Source organism: Lagenorhynchus albirostris, chromosome 2, assembly GCF_949774975.1.
Source record: "Lagenorhynchus albirostris chromosome 2, mLagAlb1.1, whole genome shotgun sequence".
Lineage (NCBI taxonomy): Eukaryota > Metazoa > Chordata > Mammalia > Artiodactyla > Delphinidae > Lagenorhynchus > Lagenorhynchus albirostris.
The window spans coordinates 37,975,419-37,994,384 of NC_083096.1; the positions used below are offsets into that span (position 1 = coordinate 37,975,419).

The 18,966-nt window shown below is 49.2% G+C and overlaps 1 protein-coding gene across 2 annotated transcripts in view; it reads right to left on the reverse strand.

Annotated features, from left to right (window-relative positions):
- The window catches only part of LAMB3 (laminin subunit beta 3), a 42,291-nt gene extending 25,864 nt beyond the window's left edge, over positions 1–16,427 (reverse strand). The window contains exons 1-5 of one of the 2 annotated variants that reach the window (XM_060130627.1): positions 14,480–16,427; positions 12,486–12,550; positions 11,526–11,680; positions 672–786; positions 74–147 (exon numbers count right to left, since the gene is read on the reverse strand). In XM_060130627.1, coding sequence (XP_059986610.1) covers positions 74–147; positions 672–786; positions 11,526–11,680; positions 12,486–12,513 — 372 coding nt within the window. In that variant the 5' untranslated portion in view covers positions 12,514–12,550; positions 14,480–16,427. Of the gene's footprint in view, positions 1–73; positions 148–671; positions 787–6,303; positions 6,375–11,525; positions 11,681–12,485; positions 12,551–14,479 lie in introns of those variants that run through there. The other variant, XM_060130636.1, reaches the window with a different exon arrangement.
- Positions 16,428–18,966: the final 2,539 nt, after the last annotated feature.

Here is an 18,966-nt window from a genome sequence, read left to right on the forward strand (position 1 = left end):
GCTCCCCATGAGTCCACGCCCACACAGCCCAGAGTCCCCCTCTCCTAACCACTGCCATGCCCAGGAAGCACACCTTAAAATCCATCATGATGTCGTGAAGCTGGAATTTCCTGTCTAGGTCCAGCTGCAGAGAGACAGGGCTCACATCTGGAAAGACAAAACGTAGAAACTTTAGAGCAGAGGATTTCTACCTTCCCAGGCTCTAGGAAATCAGAAACTCTCTAATCTTGATTTTCCAATTTCCCTCTCCGAGAAGAGGGGTACCAGTATGTTTCTACTTAATATCACCTATTCTAGATCCTATCTCTTCTTGGCCAAATTTCCTTCCCACCATCACTTGATGCCCTTAAAACCTTAAAGAGTTTCAACTCCTCTGTTCAACACAAATCTGTTTGCAAAGCTCAGTTCCATCAGCAAGCCCACTGTGACTAAGTAGAATGAAATTAAGGCATTTCTCTCTCTTCTGACCCTTTCATTAACCTCCAATAAATTCTTCTACCTACAGCATCTGAAAGACCTCAAATACAAAGAGAGAAGGTTCTGATTGTCAACCACCCACGTCCCACTACAATAAGAAAGCCCTGGGAACCCCAAAGGGCTCCTGCGCACCCTCCCCATCCTGTGGGAGCCTCCACATGTTTAGGCCCCTGGAGGCTGTGGCAGGTCCTTACCATTCTGTGACTGCCACCAGCGCATGGGGCCCGAGGACGAGACCACATTCTCCACTCGGTGACTGTTGTAATTGTGAGGCAACCTGGAGTCACACTTGCAGCATTTCATCTGCCACTGTGGGACAAAGAGATGCCAGAGACTAAGAGGTAGGGCCAGTGAGAATTCCCCCCTTGTATCCTGAGAGCCCAGAACATTCTCTCCATGGAAATGCTACCCTTGGGGATCCATTGATTTCATTAATACACTTGGAAGGATCAACCTCTCAAAACAAGACTACTGTTCATCTTTTCATTTACGTCCTTTGGGTCCCCCCAAAACATAGCTAAGTAAATAGTAAATAGAGGTTGTAATTGGGAAAGTGGTATGCGATGGTAGAGAAAAAATAATTTTCGTATGTGACATTGCCCCAAAGAGAAATTTGAAAAGGGTGCCAAGAGCAAAAAGAAGAAAGAAAGAGAAGCTCACATTAATTTAACATCTGCTATGTGCTATGTGTAGGCTAGAGAGTTTTATAGCTCATCTCACTTAATTCTGGCAGCCTGGGGAAAGTCAAGTTTCTAAGGATTAGGAAGAGGGGACAGAAGAAAAGAACAAGGGAAAAAACTGAACCCCATGGGCTCCAGAGCAGGGCAGAGATGACCAAGAAGAAGAATACAGCCAGAGAACATGGCCCTTGTTCTTTCAGTTTGTACATACGTGTGCAAATGTGTGTGCACGTGTGCACACGTGCACACCTCACAGAGACACCATGACCTTACCCGAGGTCCCTCATGCAACACACATCAAACCTATTTTCCCTGAGTAACCATGGTCCCAAACCTTGTGCCCAGGAGAAAGAATACTGTTCAGAGGGCTCCCAATTGACCCACATGTAAAAGCAAGGCTTGGACGAGAACCTCCCTGACCTGTGAGTTCCTTTGCATAAGGACCAGTGTACCTCCCCACACCTCCTGCCTCTGTGTTCCCCGAAGCCTCCACCCACCAGAACCAGGGGAAAGCTCAGGCAGCCTTCTCTGAGGCCTTCTAGCCCCTGAACCTCTGCCCTGTCCAGGGAAGGCACTAAGCTAAGGAAGCCAATGTTCAGAACGAGTGATGTCTGCCGAACTGGTGAAGCTGACAGCTCAGTCCCAGAGGGATTGAGTTAACAGGCTGAGTCTGTGCCTTGAGTTATAGAAACTCCTCACCCGACACCACTCTTCCCCCTGCGCTGTTGGCAAACCCTGGAACAGTGGAGGATGCAGGAGGGGAGTCAGGAGTCCTGGCTCTGTGAGCCTCTGCTTCCCACTCCTTTCCAGCTCCCACCTCCAATCTGCAAAACAAGAGGATTGTCACCCTTCCTGGTACTTGGAGGTGTCCTTGTCATGTCCCAAAGTGCTTTATTAAACAATAATTTTTGGTGTGATATAAATGAACTTACTTACGAAACAGAAACAGACTCAGACATAGAAAACAGATTTATGGTTACCAGAGGGGAAGGAGGGGAAGGGATAAATTAGGAGTTTGGGATTAGCAGATACAAACTACTCTATGTAAACTAGGTAAACAAGGTCCTGCTGTACAGCACAGGGAACTCTAGTCAATCTCTTGTAATAAACTATAATGGAAAATAATGTGAAAAAGAATGAAAAATGATTATGAAATATAAAAAGACAATATTGGGGGGATGTTCAATGTTCTTATAATGGCTGGCACATATGCCTTATATAAAACAGCACCCACTGTCCATCCCTTGCCCTGCTACATTTTTCTCCATAGTACTATCCCCACTTGGCGTATTGTTCTTTTACTGTCAATTTATTTGCTCACAGTGTTTGTTTACTGTCTGCCTCCCCCTGTTAGAATGTAGACTCCAAGAGGGCAGAACTTACTTTCCTTTATGCTGTATCCCAGTGCTTAGCAAAGTGCCCAGCACTTAGTAGGCCCTCTATAAATACTTTTTGAATGAATAGTAAATGCTCAGTAAAAGCTGGCATTTTCATTTACATTATTACTAGACTCTCCCTTCCTGGGAGTTTAAAAGGCGGGGCGAGGGAGTGAGGAGGTGACAAACATCAGTATTAAGTGATTGGCGCACTTACCGTGTGCCAGGTACTGTATCAGGGGTTTCAGTGCAATAACCTATTTAAGCCTCACAACCACCGTACGTGGTAATATTATTCCCATTTCACATGTGAGAAAGCTGAGGTTCCAAGAGGCTATGTGACTTTCCTGTTGATTGATAGCCAGCGCCAGCACCAGACAGGATCCCTCCTTACATCTTTCTCTTCTTCTCCTCCTCCCCTCCCATCCCCACCCCTTCCTTGCTCTTCTCTTTCTCTCTCCCTCCCTCCTTCTCTGTCATCCTCTCATTTCCACTAGGAAACCACCTGGATGCACAGACATTGTGGGAAACACGGTAAAGGGTGACAATCTCTGTCTCACCCAAAGGGCTTGGTCTGACCCTGAGGCTGACCATGGCAGAGCCTCAGACAGAGAAAGCATTCTGGGAAGAAAGCTGGCTTGTCAGGCTAACCTAGTTCAGTTAACTCGGAGACTGCAGATGTGTCAGTGGCTAAAATAAATACCTGAGCACTTAAAATAATCCTGTCTGGGCAAAAGACACCTCTTGCTGGAATCTGAGTCTCCTCTAGAATCCTATTTTGGTCCCTGGCAGCAAGCATGCCCTTCTCCCCATTCTGGCCAGCCTCTCAGAGGCAAACTTTTCCACTGCCCATCCTCCATCTGCACTCAGCACGTCCTGCAGAGAGACGAGGGCCAGCTGCCTTCCGGCGACCTGTCACCGGAGACCCCCCTGCTCTGTTGGGAACTGATCCCAGCCTGTTCCCTGGCCAAGAGAATGCCAGAAACAAGGCCCAGTTTCTTCCCTTGGGCCATGGGACACAGGAGCTAGAACAGCTCAACCTGGGACTGGGGAAATGCCGTTGATATTCCCAAATGATGCAATATTACGTACCATTAAAAAGACTGTTGAGAGAAAGATTTTCATTGCATGGGGGAAATGTTTACATTATAATGTTTTACGAAAAAAAATATCATGTTCTCTGAAAAAAAGTTGGGCATAAGCTTGTATACATGTCATGATCACAAATATATATTCTTGAAGGAATAGAAAATATGTGGAAGGAAATACACCAATATCTTAGGTTGAACCAAATGAAATGGCTGACATTCAGCCATCTTGACCAACAAAAATGGCAGCTGCATACAGTTTTAACCTAATATCTCTGGGAAATGGCATTATGGGTAACTTTTTTTCTTTGTTCTTTTTTAAATAATTTTAAACTTTGATGCCTTGGATATATATTAACTTTTATATTCAGGCATTATTGTAAAGCAAAACAAACTAAAAAGGCCCAGGGTACTCAGCGTGGGCTTGTTACCCTGCCTGCACCTTGTCTTCACAGCCAGTCAGGGGTATCCCACGCCTTCTCCACCTGCCTTCCACGTGCTCAGACAATGATGGAGGGATCAGATGGCCTCATGAGCTTAACATCTACGTGCCACTTATCACAGTAACATAGCTAGAGGAGGGATTATCTCAATCCTCAGAAACAGGCTAAGCCATAAGGCTTGGGACAGGTATTTTAAGGAGCTCTGCGTGTCAACCAGCTAGAGGGATGGAGGCCTGAAATAGGGTGGCTTATGGGAGAAGCCCACATGAAGGCAATCTGCCAATTTCTTCCCTCTCTTCTCTGGGCCTCAGTTTCCCTTCCTTTTTATTCTTGTATGTCTATAGGTAGTATGTGTATAAAAGTATGTGTGTGTGTGTGTGTGTGTGTGTGTGTGTGTGTGTGTGTGTGTGTGGTTCTCAACATGAGGCTCCTCCTTTCATATGTGTTACATTCCTCTGTCTCTCCCAGCTGCAGCTGCCTCTCTCTCTGGGGTCACTTGGCCAGCATCCCCCTGGCTGTGCTACTTCAGAGACACAGCATTGTTATCAATTCAGCCTGTCAGGCTTCCAGCCAGTTTGGCTCCTGTTCCCCTCAGTCTGGAAAGACTGGGCCTTTTCCCTTATCCTGGAGCTTTCTAGAAGCTCAGCCGTCTGGCCGGAAGACAAACCCTCCCAGAGAGCTATGGCAGGGGCAAAGGAGAGAGCAAGAGCCAGTGGGAGCCCGAATCACAATGGAGAGGGTGGAAAAGGGAAAGCAATGCAAATCAAAGCTCTGTGCTTTTGCAGAACATGGAGCTAATTCTGGGGGAAAATAGGAAAACAGGCTCTGGTTATACGTGGTCCAACTCCCTCCCACAAGCAAGTCAGAGACTGCCTGTGTCTATCTAAGGAGCTGTAGTCAGGGTCATGGCTGCCAGCCAGGGCCAAAAGAAAGCCAGCGCCAAAAAAAGAAAAAAATGCAGCTGCCTACAAGAAGGGCATTCCCTCTGCTTCACCTTCCTCATTGGTAAAATGCAGGGGGGGGATGAGATAACGAAGCTCCTTCTTGCTTTAACGTGCTATTACAATTCTCCCCCACTCCAGCTTATCTGCTCAGAGGTTAAACACACTCCAAACAAGAATGCAAAAGAAGCAAGAGAAAAATAAGACATTGGCCCAACACTGTACTAGAGAAACATTCTTCCCAGCAAAGTGGGCAGGGGAAGAGGGGACCCTCAGACCTTGGTCAGCAAGGCCTCCATTAGACCCCACTATGATCCACAAGCCTTACCATTTCTATGTCAGTGGATATTGCCAGGGAATTTTAAAAATCGAGACCTGTTACGGTGCCAGGTGGGAGGAGGTCCCCAGTGCTAGAAGGCACTGTCCTGAAGTCACATCTTGACCAAAGCCTTAACTCAACAGAGCCCTCGTCTCCATCTAAACTAAATTTAGATAGCTCAATTCTAAAGTTGATGACAGAGATGATGAATGCCACACACCCCAAAATTACACTGCACCAGGCTCTGTCCTGAGCACTATACATACATTATCTCATTTTATGCTTCTAAAATCTCTGAGGTAGGTATATTATATTAAATGGTGGGTATCCTCATCTGACAGATTAGGAAAGCAAGTCTTAGAGAAGCTGAGAAATGTGTCCAAATCCACAGGGCTAGGAAGAGAAGAAGGAGGGATTCCTCTCCCAGGCTCTCTGCCTCCAAACCTTCTCATCGTATTCTGCTTCAAGAGACACAGAGGTCACGAGGCAACCATGGGAAATTGCAGGGTCTAGAGTTGGTTTTCAGGATGTTCCCTCTCTTCTCCCCTAGTAAGGGCAGCCTCAACCTCAGCCCAGACTTCTACAGAAACAGAATTATCCCCCTAGACCTGATTGCAGAGAGATGGTTTGCATTCCTGCACCTCTGAAAGCTCTACCAGTGACAATGATTCCTATAGCCCCTGAGAGCAAAGAAGCAAGGTAGGTCTGCAAGACACTACCCAGAGAGCTTCTAGGAAATTGACCCAAGGAGCAAGGGGGTGAGAAGCCAGGCCAGCAAAGTCATGAGGCCACTCACATTTGTTTCCAGGTTTCCATCTCACTTTTCCACTCTCTTCCCTCTTTTAACCCCACAAGCCACAATCCCCAACCCATAACAACCAGGACCCAAAAATCTCACATTTCACAGCCCAAGTTTTGCTTCCCTCTGATCCAACTCTTTCTCTAAGTGTCCCTTTTCTTCTATCCCCTCAAAACTTACTCATTCTGGGTCTTATTCTCTTAGGGCCCTTTGCAAAAGCCACAGCTAATTTTCTGATAAGCAAACCCTTCCTGAAATATAAATGATGATAGATTAACAAGATGCCTTCCCCAAGGGTGTCTGCATTTTAAACAAAGAGCTCAACGATGCTTCATCCAAAAGAATAAATCCCCAATGGTAGGAGCTTTGAAAGTTTCATACATGCTAAGAACTTCTGGGAAATAGGAGGGCAGATATTCTGGTCAGAGACAGGCTCAAAGTCCTCTGTGAGCGGAGGACAAGGACCTCAGGATGGATATAAACACATCCTCACATCGTCACATCCTCTGCCTACACATTAGCCATGCTAAACGTCAAGAAAACAGATGACTTTCAAACACAGAAAGGCAGTGGTTGTCGGGGTGTGTGCCTGTGGGTGTGAGTGTGCTTCTGTGCATGTCTGTGTGTGTGTGTGCACGTGTGTGTGTGTGGAGGAGGGGACGTCAACTGGCTACTGCTCCTTAGCTTGTTTCCAAGAGATAAAAATGACAGCTGTTTGGTTTACACAGCTAATTAACCTGAGGAATGCACTGTGTAAGACTGTTATGAAGGCAGCTGGGTAATTAAGTTTTTCCCCAGAAAGGGAGGGAGTGGGAGATAAATAAAGCATTTAAGGGAACAGACACAACATTGGAGAAGACATTGTCAGGAGCAGAAATCAGGGCTGGAAAACTTCCTGGCGAAACCCACTGGTTCCCAGGGAGCGTGCACCAGCCCAGAGATGACTGAAGGTCATGGCTCAGCCTCTGCCAGCACCCACCTGACAGAGACAATGGCCAACCCTCAGGGTCACATACAGCCCAGCCAGAAGTTGGCAGAGATGTTAGAGCTGAACAAACAAAGGCTGACTAACCCAACTCCTTCATTTCATGAATGGGGAAATGGTGGTCTAGACAGAAACCATGACCTTCTTGAGGTCACGTTCCTATTTTAAGTGTCAGAGCCAGGACAAGACCTAGAGAGTCTTTACCCCCAGTCGGGTGACTTCATTAACCATGATCACTTCCAGATTTCCCAGCAGCCCACTGCAAATCAGATGGGCAGCGGTCACCTTGGAAGCAGAAAGTGGGCTGGCCCAAGGGCAGTTTGATTTCAATAAGTATGCGAGGGCTTCCCTGGTGGCGCAGTGGTTGAGAGTCCACCTGGCGATGCGGGGGACACAGGTTCGTGCCCCGGTCCGGGAAGATCCCACATGCCGCGGAGCAGCTGGGCCCGTGAACCATGGCCGCTGAGCCTGCGCGTCCGGAGCCTGTGCTCCGCAACAGGAGAGGCCACAGCAGTGAGAGGCCCGCGTACCACAAAAAACAAAAAAATCAATAAGTATGCGAGTGTGTGTCCTGATCCAGGAAGAAGAGCTCAGGAGCATGATTCACAGATGCGGAGGCCCCTGCATGCGGACACAGGTCCCCGGGAGGTGGGGAGAGGGGGATGGGACATTTAGCATCTTCCAGACACCAGCCCAGTGGTCACTTGGCTTCTTCCTTTATACAGTCCTCACAACAACTGTTTGAAGTGGGTGCTGTCATTATTCCTATTTTTCAAATGAAGAACTAAGGCTCAGAGGAAGCACAGACGAGAATGAGGGTAGGGAGACATCACAGACATTTTCATTCATGCCTTGGGTTTTAGGGAAAAAACGGTGCAGTGAGTTTACTCAGAGGTTACCTAGGAGCTGGAAGAGAGAGAGCCAGGGGACAGGGTGGGACTGCAGCCTCGGGCCATTTTGATAAAGTCCAGCCTGGGTTCAAGCCTGGACAGTTAACGGGTAGTCAAGGCAGGTAGGCCCAGAAGGGCAAAGCTGGGTTGGGGTGGGCGCACAAGGCAAAGCTGGCCGAGTCGTATGTCCATTGTCAAGGCTGCAATATGGACCCAAAACCCATAGAAGCCGGCCCTCAAGGCCAATAGGATTGAGCCAGTGAGACAAAATTAGGCAGAAGAGGTGACATACTAACAGGCTAAGATTGACCCACGAGAAAGGAGCCACACTCTGAGATCAGGAGCTGGGAGAGACAATTTTGGAACAGGAAGGAGTCCCCACTGCTCCTGAGTTTCTTCAGGGTTGGCAGGGGGCAGCGAGCAATGCTAAAATGTCCAAGAGTCATAAATCCCTAATGCACTTACATTCATGCCATACCAGTAGGCAGGCAGGCAACAGGTGTTGGGTGATTTTTACTGGGCTCAGGGCTCACCATGTCACCCCTGCATGAAAATAGAACAGAGGCAGTAACCAGAGGCTATGACTTAAGGAAGGTATGTATGTGGAGGTGGGAGCTGGTAGACAGGGATACAGGGGGACTGAAGGGGCAGGCCCTAGGAATGCAGCTCTGCACCATGCCACCTTCCCTTCCAGCTGAGGCTGGCCACTGCACCCCCATCTCTAACTACTGAGAAAACTCAATACCTATGTGTTTCCATCAGAAGTTTGGGGGTCCCAGCACACACCCAAACTTTCCCAATAGCTCACAGGGATAATAAGAGCCACCTGATGGAGTATTGTGAAAATTAATTGAGATAATTTATATAAAACTCTTAGTATAGTGCCTGAGACATATAATATGTGCTTAATAAGTTATAGTTACTATAATATCATTTAATAATAAAATAAACTTAAAAACTGAAATTGGAACTCATCAGAGTTAAATCTGGATTCCTAATTTTCATCACACAGCTGCCCCTGCACCAAGTGAGGGTTCAGGGTACACCTGTACAGAGGGGTATCTGTGCCTTTAGCGTGTGTCTTCACTGTTGGCAACCAGTGGCCTCTAGGTGGTTAGGTGGGGAAGGGAGAAGGAAAGAGAAATCAGAAAAGGCAGAGAGGAGACAGGTGGGGGAGAGAAGTTGGGTCTCAGCAGGCAGCTCATTCCCAACGAAAATTGGAGCAAAGAGCGACCCTAAAGACCATTTCTCTAACACTCATTCATGGAAGAGGAAAGCAAGACTTAGAGAGGGGTAATATTTTGCCCAAGATCGCACCACAAGTTAGTGGCAGACCTGGGGCTACACACTGCACTCAAGATGCCCTATCCTCCACTCTTCCAAGAGGTTACATGGATTTATTCCCCCTCATAGAAAAAGGAAGAAAAGAACCAATGCTTCTCAACTTTCACAGCACCAAAATAGCTGAGATTTATCCATCCCCATGGTTTCAAAAGTCTAGACTTCTCTTTTGCAAGCACCCAGTTTTTCTCTCAAGGGGCTGCTTAAGAGCAAGGGAAGCAGTTGGCTCCCTGGGGCATTTGAGAGAGGCAGAGGGCAGGTCAGGATGAAGCCAAAAGCCCAGCCTAGAGGGAAAGAGGCTGTCCAGACAGGGCTGTGGCCGAGGAACATCCCAACACAGGGGATGTGTATGATCTCTCCTTGCTTCCCATCCCAGAAGACGGATCAGCCCAAGGAAGGGAATCAGCAGAGGACTCCCTGAAAATTTTAGACATGGCTCAGTGGCACAAGATTGGAGTATGTGTGGGAAGGCAGCAACTAAAACCATTCTGTTGCCTAGAAATTCAATACTGCCAGGTCTCCTGATGCTTGTGGAGTAATCTGGGCTCACAGGGAGGACTCGCCTGATGCTGGCCATCTTACCCAACGCTGTCAAATGGGCTTTCCCACATCCAAGTGGGTGAGATGCAGAAACCACAGCCATCTCTGCTCAGCACCTCCAAAGCCACTATGCAGTACCACCTATGATTAAAAAGTGACCAAAAGGACACTGGGGACTGGAAGGACAGTGAGGCCAGAGATGGGATCAGATACCATCTTCATGGTCCTGAGGACAAGGACCCAGAAGGAGGAAACCACAGACAACCCAAGCCTCCTTCATGGCCATTAATCTCTCTCACTCCCTTTCTCTCTCTGTCTTATTACCCCAAGAGAAGCAGAGGCTCAAGGGAAAACCATTCCCTCACTCTTCCCTTTGTCCAAACCTGTGTTTTGAGGGCAGAAAAATGGCCAAATGAGACAGGCAGCTGGGAAACAAGAAAACACTGAGTGATTTCCACCTTGGTAAACACAAGGAGCAAGGAAAGACCCCAACCTTGTTGAAGGGAAAAGAAAAGAAAACCAAAGTTCCTACCAGAAAGGTCCAGAGGCAAAGTAGAAGAAGAATCACAATGGATCTTTGAAAAAAATCAGTTGCCTAAACGGGTGATGATAATTGACGTAGGTCAAAGAGTTCCAGTGCCTGGATTTGCTCAGCTCGTTTCCTATCAGCTGAGCCACTGAACCTCCTTGCTAACCTCAAGTCACTTCCTTGTTTGTCTCACTGATCTGTGCCCTTTAATTTGAATATTTCCCCAGCGCAGGAGGGGGAGGGATAAATTAGGAGGTTGGGATTAACAGATACACACTGCTATATATAAAACAGATAACCAACAAGGACCTACTGTATAACACAGGGAACTATGTTCAATGTCTTATAATAACCTACAATGGAAAAGAATCTTAAAAAGAATATAACTCAATCACCTTGCTATACACCTGAAACTAATACAACATTGTAAGTCAACTATACTTCAAAAAAATTTTTTTTAATTAAAAAAAATTCTACAAAAAAAACGTCTCCCACTTCTCCGGGAGTGGTGAAACATGTGGACCAAACATGCAGAGGCTGAGAGGTAAGTCATACGTGATGACTGCAAAACATAGAAGGATAAACTCCAGCCTATAATCATTCGGTAGCTCCAGCCACACCCTTTCCCCAACACTAGCCAAAGAGATGGCAGCAAGGGAGGGGCCATGGCACAGCTCGGTTCCCCCTTCAGCAAGAACACAAGCCTTGCACACATCCCAGCCTCTGTGCTCCACCAGCCTTGACGCTGTCCACCAAAGATGGCGCCTTACACTCCACACACCTAAAGGATCCCCATCTATCTGATTGCTTATTCCCGAGACTTGGAAAACTGTCCTGCCCAGGCCCAAGGGCTGAGAAAAACTCCAGCTTTATCAAGCAAAAGAGAGAAAGGAGCTATTCCGCTAGTTCTGAGTACATTTTCTCTTGCCCAACAAAGGTGAAAATTCCTTAGAGGCAGAGATCCGGTCTTAATGCTTTTCTTGCACTCCCCACAGCGCGTGGATCTAAGCTGATAGCAAGTCCACTCTAAGTATTCAGTGAACAGATGGCAGGCTTCCCCACCCCCGCCCCAGCTCGCCTTCTTCCAGCCCCCGGAAGCCATGGAGGAAGAGCCTACCTCTCCATACTGGGTGCAGTAGGTCTCAGGCTTGGCCAGGCCACAGGTAGATGAAGCTCGGAGAAACCGGGTCCTCCCAATGAGCAGGTCCCCAACGGGTGGATAGCAGGCCCCACGGGAGCAGGCTTCCTGGGCACACAGGACGCTGGGCAAGACTGAAATCACAGGGGGTACAGGGGTGCAGCCTAGAGAGAAGAGGGTCTAGCCGGCCACCCCAGTGTGCCTCCGGGAAGCCGACGTCGATCGGCAAGAATAGACCCTCTTCTCCACCTTCTTCATGCTCCCACCTGCTGGTTGTGGGAATAATCGCAATCCTGATGCTGTTTGCTAAAAAAGCTGATTTTATAGCCTGTAGCCCCCAATCTAAATAGAAAGGAGAAACACTGACAACTAAAAAGCCCGGATGATCCTGAAATGTAGCATCCACATGTGGCTTTCTAGAACAGAGCTGCAGTCACACGCTCAGCCACCAGGATATGGCCCACAACTCTTCTCACCTGCAGCGTGGCCTCTGTCAACAGCCCAGAGTAGCGCTGGCTGCTGGCTGTTTGTGGAGCACTGGGAGATACCTGCGTTCTGTCTGCTCCTTTATCTGTAAAGGTGACCCTGCCATGCTTTGGGAGTACCCAGCTGCAATTCACTGAGCATCAAGAACTCAAGCCCTGATGGCTCTGGGACCAGCTTGAGAGTGACAGGATGGGAAATAAACCATGCAGGGCACTGGGGGAGCCACAAACCACCCTCAGGTAGCAAGAAGACATTTGGGAGCCTCTCAAATCATCTTCTTCAAAGGCCCCCAGGACAGAGAAACCTCATGGACATCCCGGTAGACAAGTGTCCCAAACCCAAAGGCCCCAGGGTGACCGGTGATGCTCACACTGTGGTAGACCGTCCTCCTACCCATGGCTGTCCCCTCCCTGGTATATGAAAGCACCTGGAAGGATGGGAAGGGATACTTACCAAAATACAGGAGAAGGAGCGGCCTCATCTTCAGTCAATGGGATGATCCCCACCCAGGACCTCACCTGGAACAGAGCAAAGGAGCCTGGGTGAAACCATGCACATCCCTAGGGTGCACCAGCCCTTTTCTGTTTCTGGACTCATGTTTTCTCAGAAGCCTTTACCTAGGGTCTTGACCTAGGACACTTCTGAGCAGCAGGTGCATCTGTAGCCAAAAACTTGGAAAATGCCAGAGACCTGGCCCCCGTCCCAGCTGGCATGTGAATCCCAGGGTGCCCTGGGATAACGCCACCCCCTCCCTGACTCCAGCTTCCCCCTCTGAAATAGAGAGGAGGAGGATTGACACTGCCCTACCCCACATGGTCAGAAGGACAACGTGGGGAGCAGGAAAGAGCTGGACCCTTTGCAGGAGAAGTCCGGGGCCTTGATGCCTCCCCAGGAAAGAGAAGTGTCCTTTCTCAGGGCCTGGACCACCTACAGGCGCAACGATGAGTGGGTCAAAGAGGCTGAGGACCTAGAGCTGAGCCCTCTCCTGCTATTGGCATGGTCTTTGGTACCACACAGAGCCACCCCAAGAGTGAGGCTGTGGTGGCCACATCTCTGGGCTGAGCATGATGGAAATGATGGAAAGGCAGGCCTAGCAGTCTTTAAAATTGGGTAAGCAGAGGAATGGATAAAGAAGATGTGGCACATATACACAATGGAATATTACTCAGCCATAAAAAGGAACAAAATTGGGTCATTTGTAGAGACGTGGTTGGACCTAGAGACTGTCATACAGAGTGAAGTAAGTCAGAAAGAGAAAAACAAATATCACGTATTAACGCATATATGTGCAATCTGAAAACACTGGTATAGACGATTTATTTACAGAGCAGAAATAGAGACACAGATGTAGAGAACAAACGTATGGATACCAAGGGGAAAGGGGTGTGGTGGGATGAACTGGGAGATTGGGATTGACATATATACACATATATACACTATTGAGACTATGTATAAAATAGATAACTAATAGCACAGGGAACTCTACTCAGTGCTCTGTGGTGACCTAAATGGGAAGGAAATCCAAAAATGAGGTGATATATGTATACGGATAGCTGATTCACTTTGCTCTACAGTAGAAACTAACACAACATTATAAAGCAACTATACTCTAATAAAAACTTTAAAAAAGAAAATTTAAAAAAAAAAAAGTGAGTGAGGATTTCATCTGAACTGGAAGCAACCCAAAATGTCTCCAGTGATGGGCTGGGGCTGTACAGGAGACATGGGGGTTGGGAGGCCACAGAACAAGGATTCTGAAGGAGGCTAGGGGTGGATACTCAAAGGGTCCTAGAGGCAAATGCCCCACCCTGTTCATGCAGCGCCCACCTCTACCTTGGATCAGATGCTCACTCTGCTCCAATGACGCCCCAAAACTCCTCTGGCTGGGATGGAAGGATGGGGGGTTGGAAAGGCAGGGGCAAGGGGGGACCAGGGACACTCCTACATCTTTAAATCCCATATCCTAACACTTCAAAATCTTTCCTTCCAATCCCCTACCAGAGGAGTCAGGGGCCCAGGGAAGAGACAGGTGGCCTGAGGTCACACAGCCAATTGGGGCCTAAGAGGGAGACCCATCTTCTGGCTTCCTCCAGCGCTATCTCTGCTCTCCCATCCAGGGGCTGGAACCACACCCACACCCAGAACTAGGCATTCTGGGCAGACCTTAGAAGAGCTCTAGTGGGGCCAGCCCACCCTCTCCTTGTCTCTTTGTGTTCAGCCCCAGCTCTGAACCTGCTTTCTTCTAAGTCACTGAGATGCTTATCAGTTGTGAAAAAGAAATCCAAACAGTGGCAGACATTAAACCTAGCCTTTCGATCTTAGCTGGCTCAGCTGAGTTCCCAGGAAGAGGAATGAATCAGGCCCTGCAACCAGGCCCCAGGCACCCAGATACACAACCCTTGTCCCGCATCCAGCCCCCACCAGGCAGGTGAAGGCAGGTAACGTACCTCACTCCGTGCTGCCGCGGTTCTTTCTCCAGATCGCCTCTCCGAGAGCGCGCCTTGAATGTGGGAGTCCCCTCTCCTGGCTCCTAGGTTTTAAACAACGGCCTCACCTCTGGAGACGTCCTGGCTGGGCGCCACCCACTGCAGGGCGGGACTCAGGAATCCGGCAGCTGGCACGCCCATCTGTAGTCGTGCGCCCTCACCCTCACCCCCAGACAGGACTGGGCAGGGGGGTCGGTCCCAGAGGCCTCACAGCAAGCTGGGCAGCACCCGCCTGCCTGTGGGTGCCTTGTGGGGGCAATGTTAGTGATCTTTGGAGACCAGGATTCCTGGCGGAGGGGTGGGGGGTCGGGGAAGGACACTGGCATTTGTGACAGGCACTGCACTTGGTACTTTCCCAAGGCCCGTAGAGGTCAGCCTCCTCTGGTGTCCTGGACCACCCTGGACAGAAGACCAAGCAGAGAACACAACGATCAGGGCTTCTCTATAAGGTGTCATAGCCCCAGACCGGTCACTGAGCTGGAAGGGAAGAAGATGCAAACATCCAGGACCCTGGAAAGCACCAGACCCCTCCCAAGGGAAAACAAAAAAATGGAAAATCCCTGCTTCTTGGGGGATTAAAACGCTATGGTTCATCAGGAAGAGGTCAAAGCCCAACTCACCCAAGAAAAAGCTTAAGAGGAATAAACAGGAATGAACTCTAAATATCTCCCTTCAGGCTCCCTCGCAGCCTTGGCAGGGAGCCCAAGGACAGGTAACTACCTGTGAGTCATGGCTCTCAGCTCAGGAAGGGCTGCCCTCCTAGCCCCTCCCACCCTGGGCAAGAATGCCTGCCTGGAGGGCCAGAAAACAGACCTGACCCTCCTAAGGGATGGAAAGGAAGGCTGAGGTATAATTGGACCAACTTCCCCTGACCTCCTGCCAGGCCTGAGAACACAGCTTCCTTTGTAGGACCCTGGGCGTGCTCCTGGCTTACGGCTTTGGGCTGAGAGCTTCTGTAAATGGCCCATATCAAGGGGTTGGTCTTGGAGGACAGTCTTCCCCCCAGGTTAGGGTCAGAGGGCTTTTAGAGACATCTGGAAGGTCACCCATTTCAGATCTTGGCCCCAGAGAGCCTACACTGGCCTTGTTTGGACATTATTGCCTCAAAGTTTCCATTTAAAGGAGACTCTTAACGAGCCAGTCCAGCCTGTCAGTGTCTCCTCAGCAGGAAATTCTCTACAATTGAAGGGTTAAGTCCAAGAAACTGGTTTGAGAACGCTTAAGGGGGAAACGTAGGATTTTGTGGATTAAACGGTAACCTGGGTATTTCTAACCCTCAGATTCTAATGTAGCCCAAGAAGTTTAGATGGGCAGGAAAAATACTATAATTAGCAAATGGGCAATAAGTTGTTTGGATGCAAACGGACATTCCATTAAATGTTCGTGTCTTGACCCCTGTAAACATTCCAGTGAAATGTGGCCTAATGAGCCAGGATCAGTAGCTGGCCCTCCTGGGCCCTGCTTCTGCAGTAAGAACACAGACACACACCCCTCCAGTCCCCCACAGGGAAAGGTTACTGCTCACACCCTCGAGCTTTGAGCCCACCCATCTATTCTCTTTCTCTCCAACTCCCCAACTCCCTGAACGCAAGGCTTCCAGGAAGCTTGCCCCTCATGGGGCTGTCCATCCTCTGCCCACCACCAGGAAGAGGATGTGACAAAGAACTCATGAATAGTTAACTCAGTAGAAGAAGCAGCCGTTGCGATGCCACATCCTCAGACAGGTGGGGCGGGAGTGCGATGGGAGGCTGGGCCCTTTAAACCCCCCTCCTCCTCTCCCATTATGAGGCCAGGAGCCCAGGTAAATAGCTATCTCAGACTTCACAGGCTGGGGCAGATCCCAGAGCAGTTTGGCTTCGTAGAGGGAAAGGCAATTGCTCTGTGTGGGCTCGTCACCCCACCCCCGCGTTCCCGGCCAAGTCCAGGACTTTGTTTCTGCAGACCTCAAGGAGGGCCCAGCCAGCCCACTCCTCAGGACACTAAGCACTCCCCAGTGGGAATCTAGTCCCCCCAGGACTGCAGGGCCCCAGGCACAGGGTTTGAACTTCAGAGACAAGAAGCCTAATGTAGAGACAGAAGCTAGAGTAGGACCTGGCTAAAGTAGGACCTGGCTAGAGTAGGACCTGGCTAAAGGCAAGGTGGGAGCATTGCTCCAACACCATCCCCTGCGTGCCCCCTTCCTCTCCCACTGCCCGCCATCCTGTTCCAGAGCTCTGCACTCTCATTTCTCTCCGAGCCTTGGCTTGTTAGAACAAGGAAAGTGGTGCTCAGGAATGTGGCCCTCCTTGACCCTCGTTCCTCTCGTACCTACATCAATCCATCTGGCAATTCTGTCAGCTCCCCTTTCCAAAGGCAACCTGAATCCACTTCCATCCTCCTGGCCTGAGCCCGTCTACCCCAGGCTTCTGCAACAGCCCCCTAACTCCTAACTGTCTAGTCACACAACCAGGTCTTGTCACTCCCCTGCTCAGAACCCTGCACCAGCTCCCATTTCAGTCAGAGTCTTGAGGCCCCATGTGATCTGACACTGCCCGTTTCTTCACCTCTACCACTACTCTCCCCCCCAAATCCTCTCCCTCCAGCCACATGGCCTCCTTGTTCTGCCTCCAAATTACCAGGTTGCTTCTGAGTTAAGCCTTTTGCCCCAGCTGCTCTCTCTGCCTGGAATGCTCTTCCCCCACATTGGCAAGCCTACTTCTCTTACCTCTTTGAACTCTTTTTTCAAATGCTACCCTCTCAAGGAGGCCCACTCTGACCACCCTATTTAAAATGACAACAAACTTCCCTGCCCCTCCCTGTCCCCCACCCCTAGCATTCCCAACCCCACCTACCCTACATTATGGATGAGTTGTTTTGTTTTGCAATACTTACCAATTTCTAACCAACTATACAATTTATCTATTTATCATGTTTATTTTCTCTCCCCCCACTGGAATGTAATGCCCCAGAAGGCAGAGATTTTTGTCCATTTTGTTCACTACTATTTTCCGAGTACCTAGAAATAGTGTCCGGCTCATAGGAGGTGCTCAATACTTGTGGAATGAATGGATTCACACACTGTGGAAATCATTGATATAATTTAAAGAGTTCCTCATGCCCTGTAGGTACAGTTGCATTCTCAAAGGGCACAGTCTGGGCTTTTGCTCACCAGAATGGATGACTAATAGTGGAAATTCCTGCATCAGTCAGCTGCAGAGGGCGGGGTGGGGAAGGTCTCTTTGGAGACACCTACCCCCAGATTACAGAAATGCACCATGTCAGTGCAGGCAGTCTCCCTCTCTGCCTGCTTGTCCGTTGTCCCTCACAATATCTCTGACGGGGGGAGGGGGGGTGGCCTGAGAAGCTACCATCTCCATTACCCATCTCTCAGGCTCAAACCATCCATGTTGCCAGGGAAATCAGCCAAGATCTGATCAACGAGAGATCAAGAGATAGGGAGAAAAGAAAGGAGGGAAGGAGGGTGGAAAGGAGGAGAGAGGTTGAGAAGTTAGGATAAGAGAACCTGGTCCAGGCTGTGGATGCCAAATCCCAGGTGTTGGAGGAAGGGGCGCTGGGTGACTAAGGCTTGGGCATCACCCAGATCCAGTGAGTCATGGCTGAGTCCTTGTCTGTGGGACTGGGTGGGCTCCAGGAAGGGTTCTGGGGATTTGTCACGTGACTAAAGCTGGCGTGTCTCCCCTTCTGCACAACCGCTCGGCTGCCCAGACAAGCGGTCACTCTTTGTGCACCTCTCCGAGCACCAGAGAGAGAAGGTGGGGCTTTATGAGCTCAGGCGGGAGCCCAGCCTCGGGTGGGGGCCAGGAGAAAGACAACGGGAGCCTGGGCTGCCATCATGGGATGACTCTATTCCATAGAGTCTGTCTCCCCCGACCCTCCCCTTCCCATCCTGAATGTCCATCCAACTGACAGCGGTGCACATCAGCCTGGGTCTGAGGTCTGGGAGAAATCAGGCAGTCAGCCTAAACTAAGCACAGCTAACATTCTCTGGAGAGCTCGCAGTGTGCCAGGCACTGTTCTAAGACCTTTATACATATTACCTCATTTAATACTCACTACATCTCTGTGCAGTAGACGCTTAATTATCCTTCCTTTGCAGATTAGGAAAATGAGGCACACTTTCAAGAACTTGGTCCCAGCTAATACATGGTCATTTGAACCCAGACCAGTTTGCTTGGCACTTAAGTTCTTAACCATTACTTTGGGCCTAAGATGGCCTAAACTCCCTGCCTCCACCCTTGGTAATCCTTGACCAGAGTCCACCAGACTCTGAATTTTATGTTTCCCAAACCTAATCAAGACCCAGCAACTGCAAAAGGGTGTTTTTGGAGCACGAATGTCGACTGGAGACTCCTGGGGAGACACTGATGCTATAGAAACATCCAGAACAGACAGCATTCGGTGCCTTCCTGTTTGTTTCCACGTAGACAACCTCTTTTGTGTTGGAGATG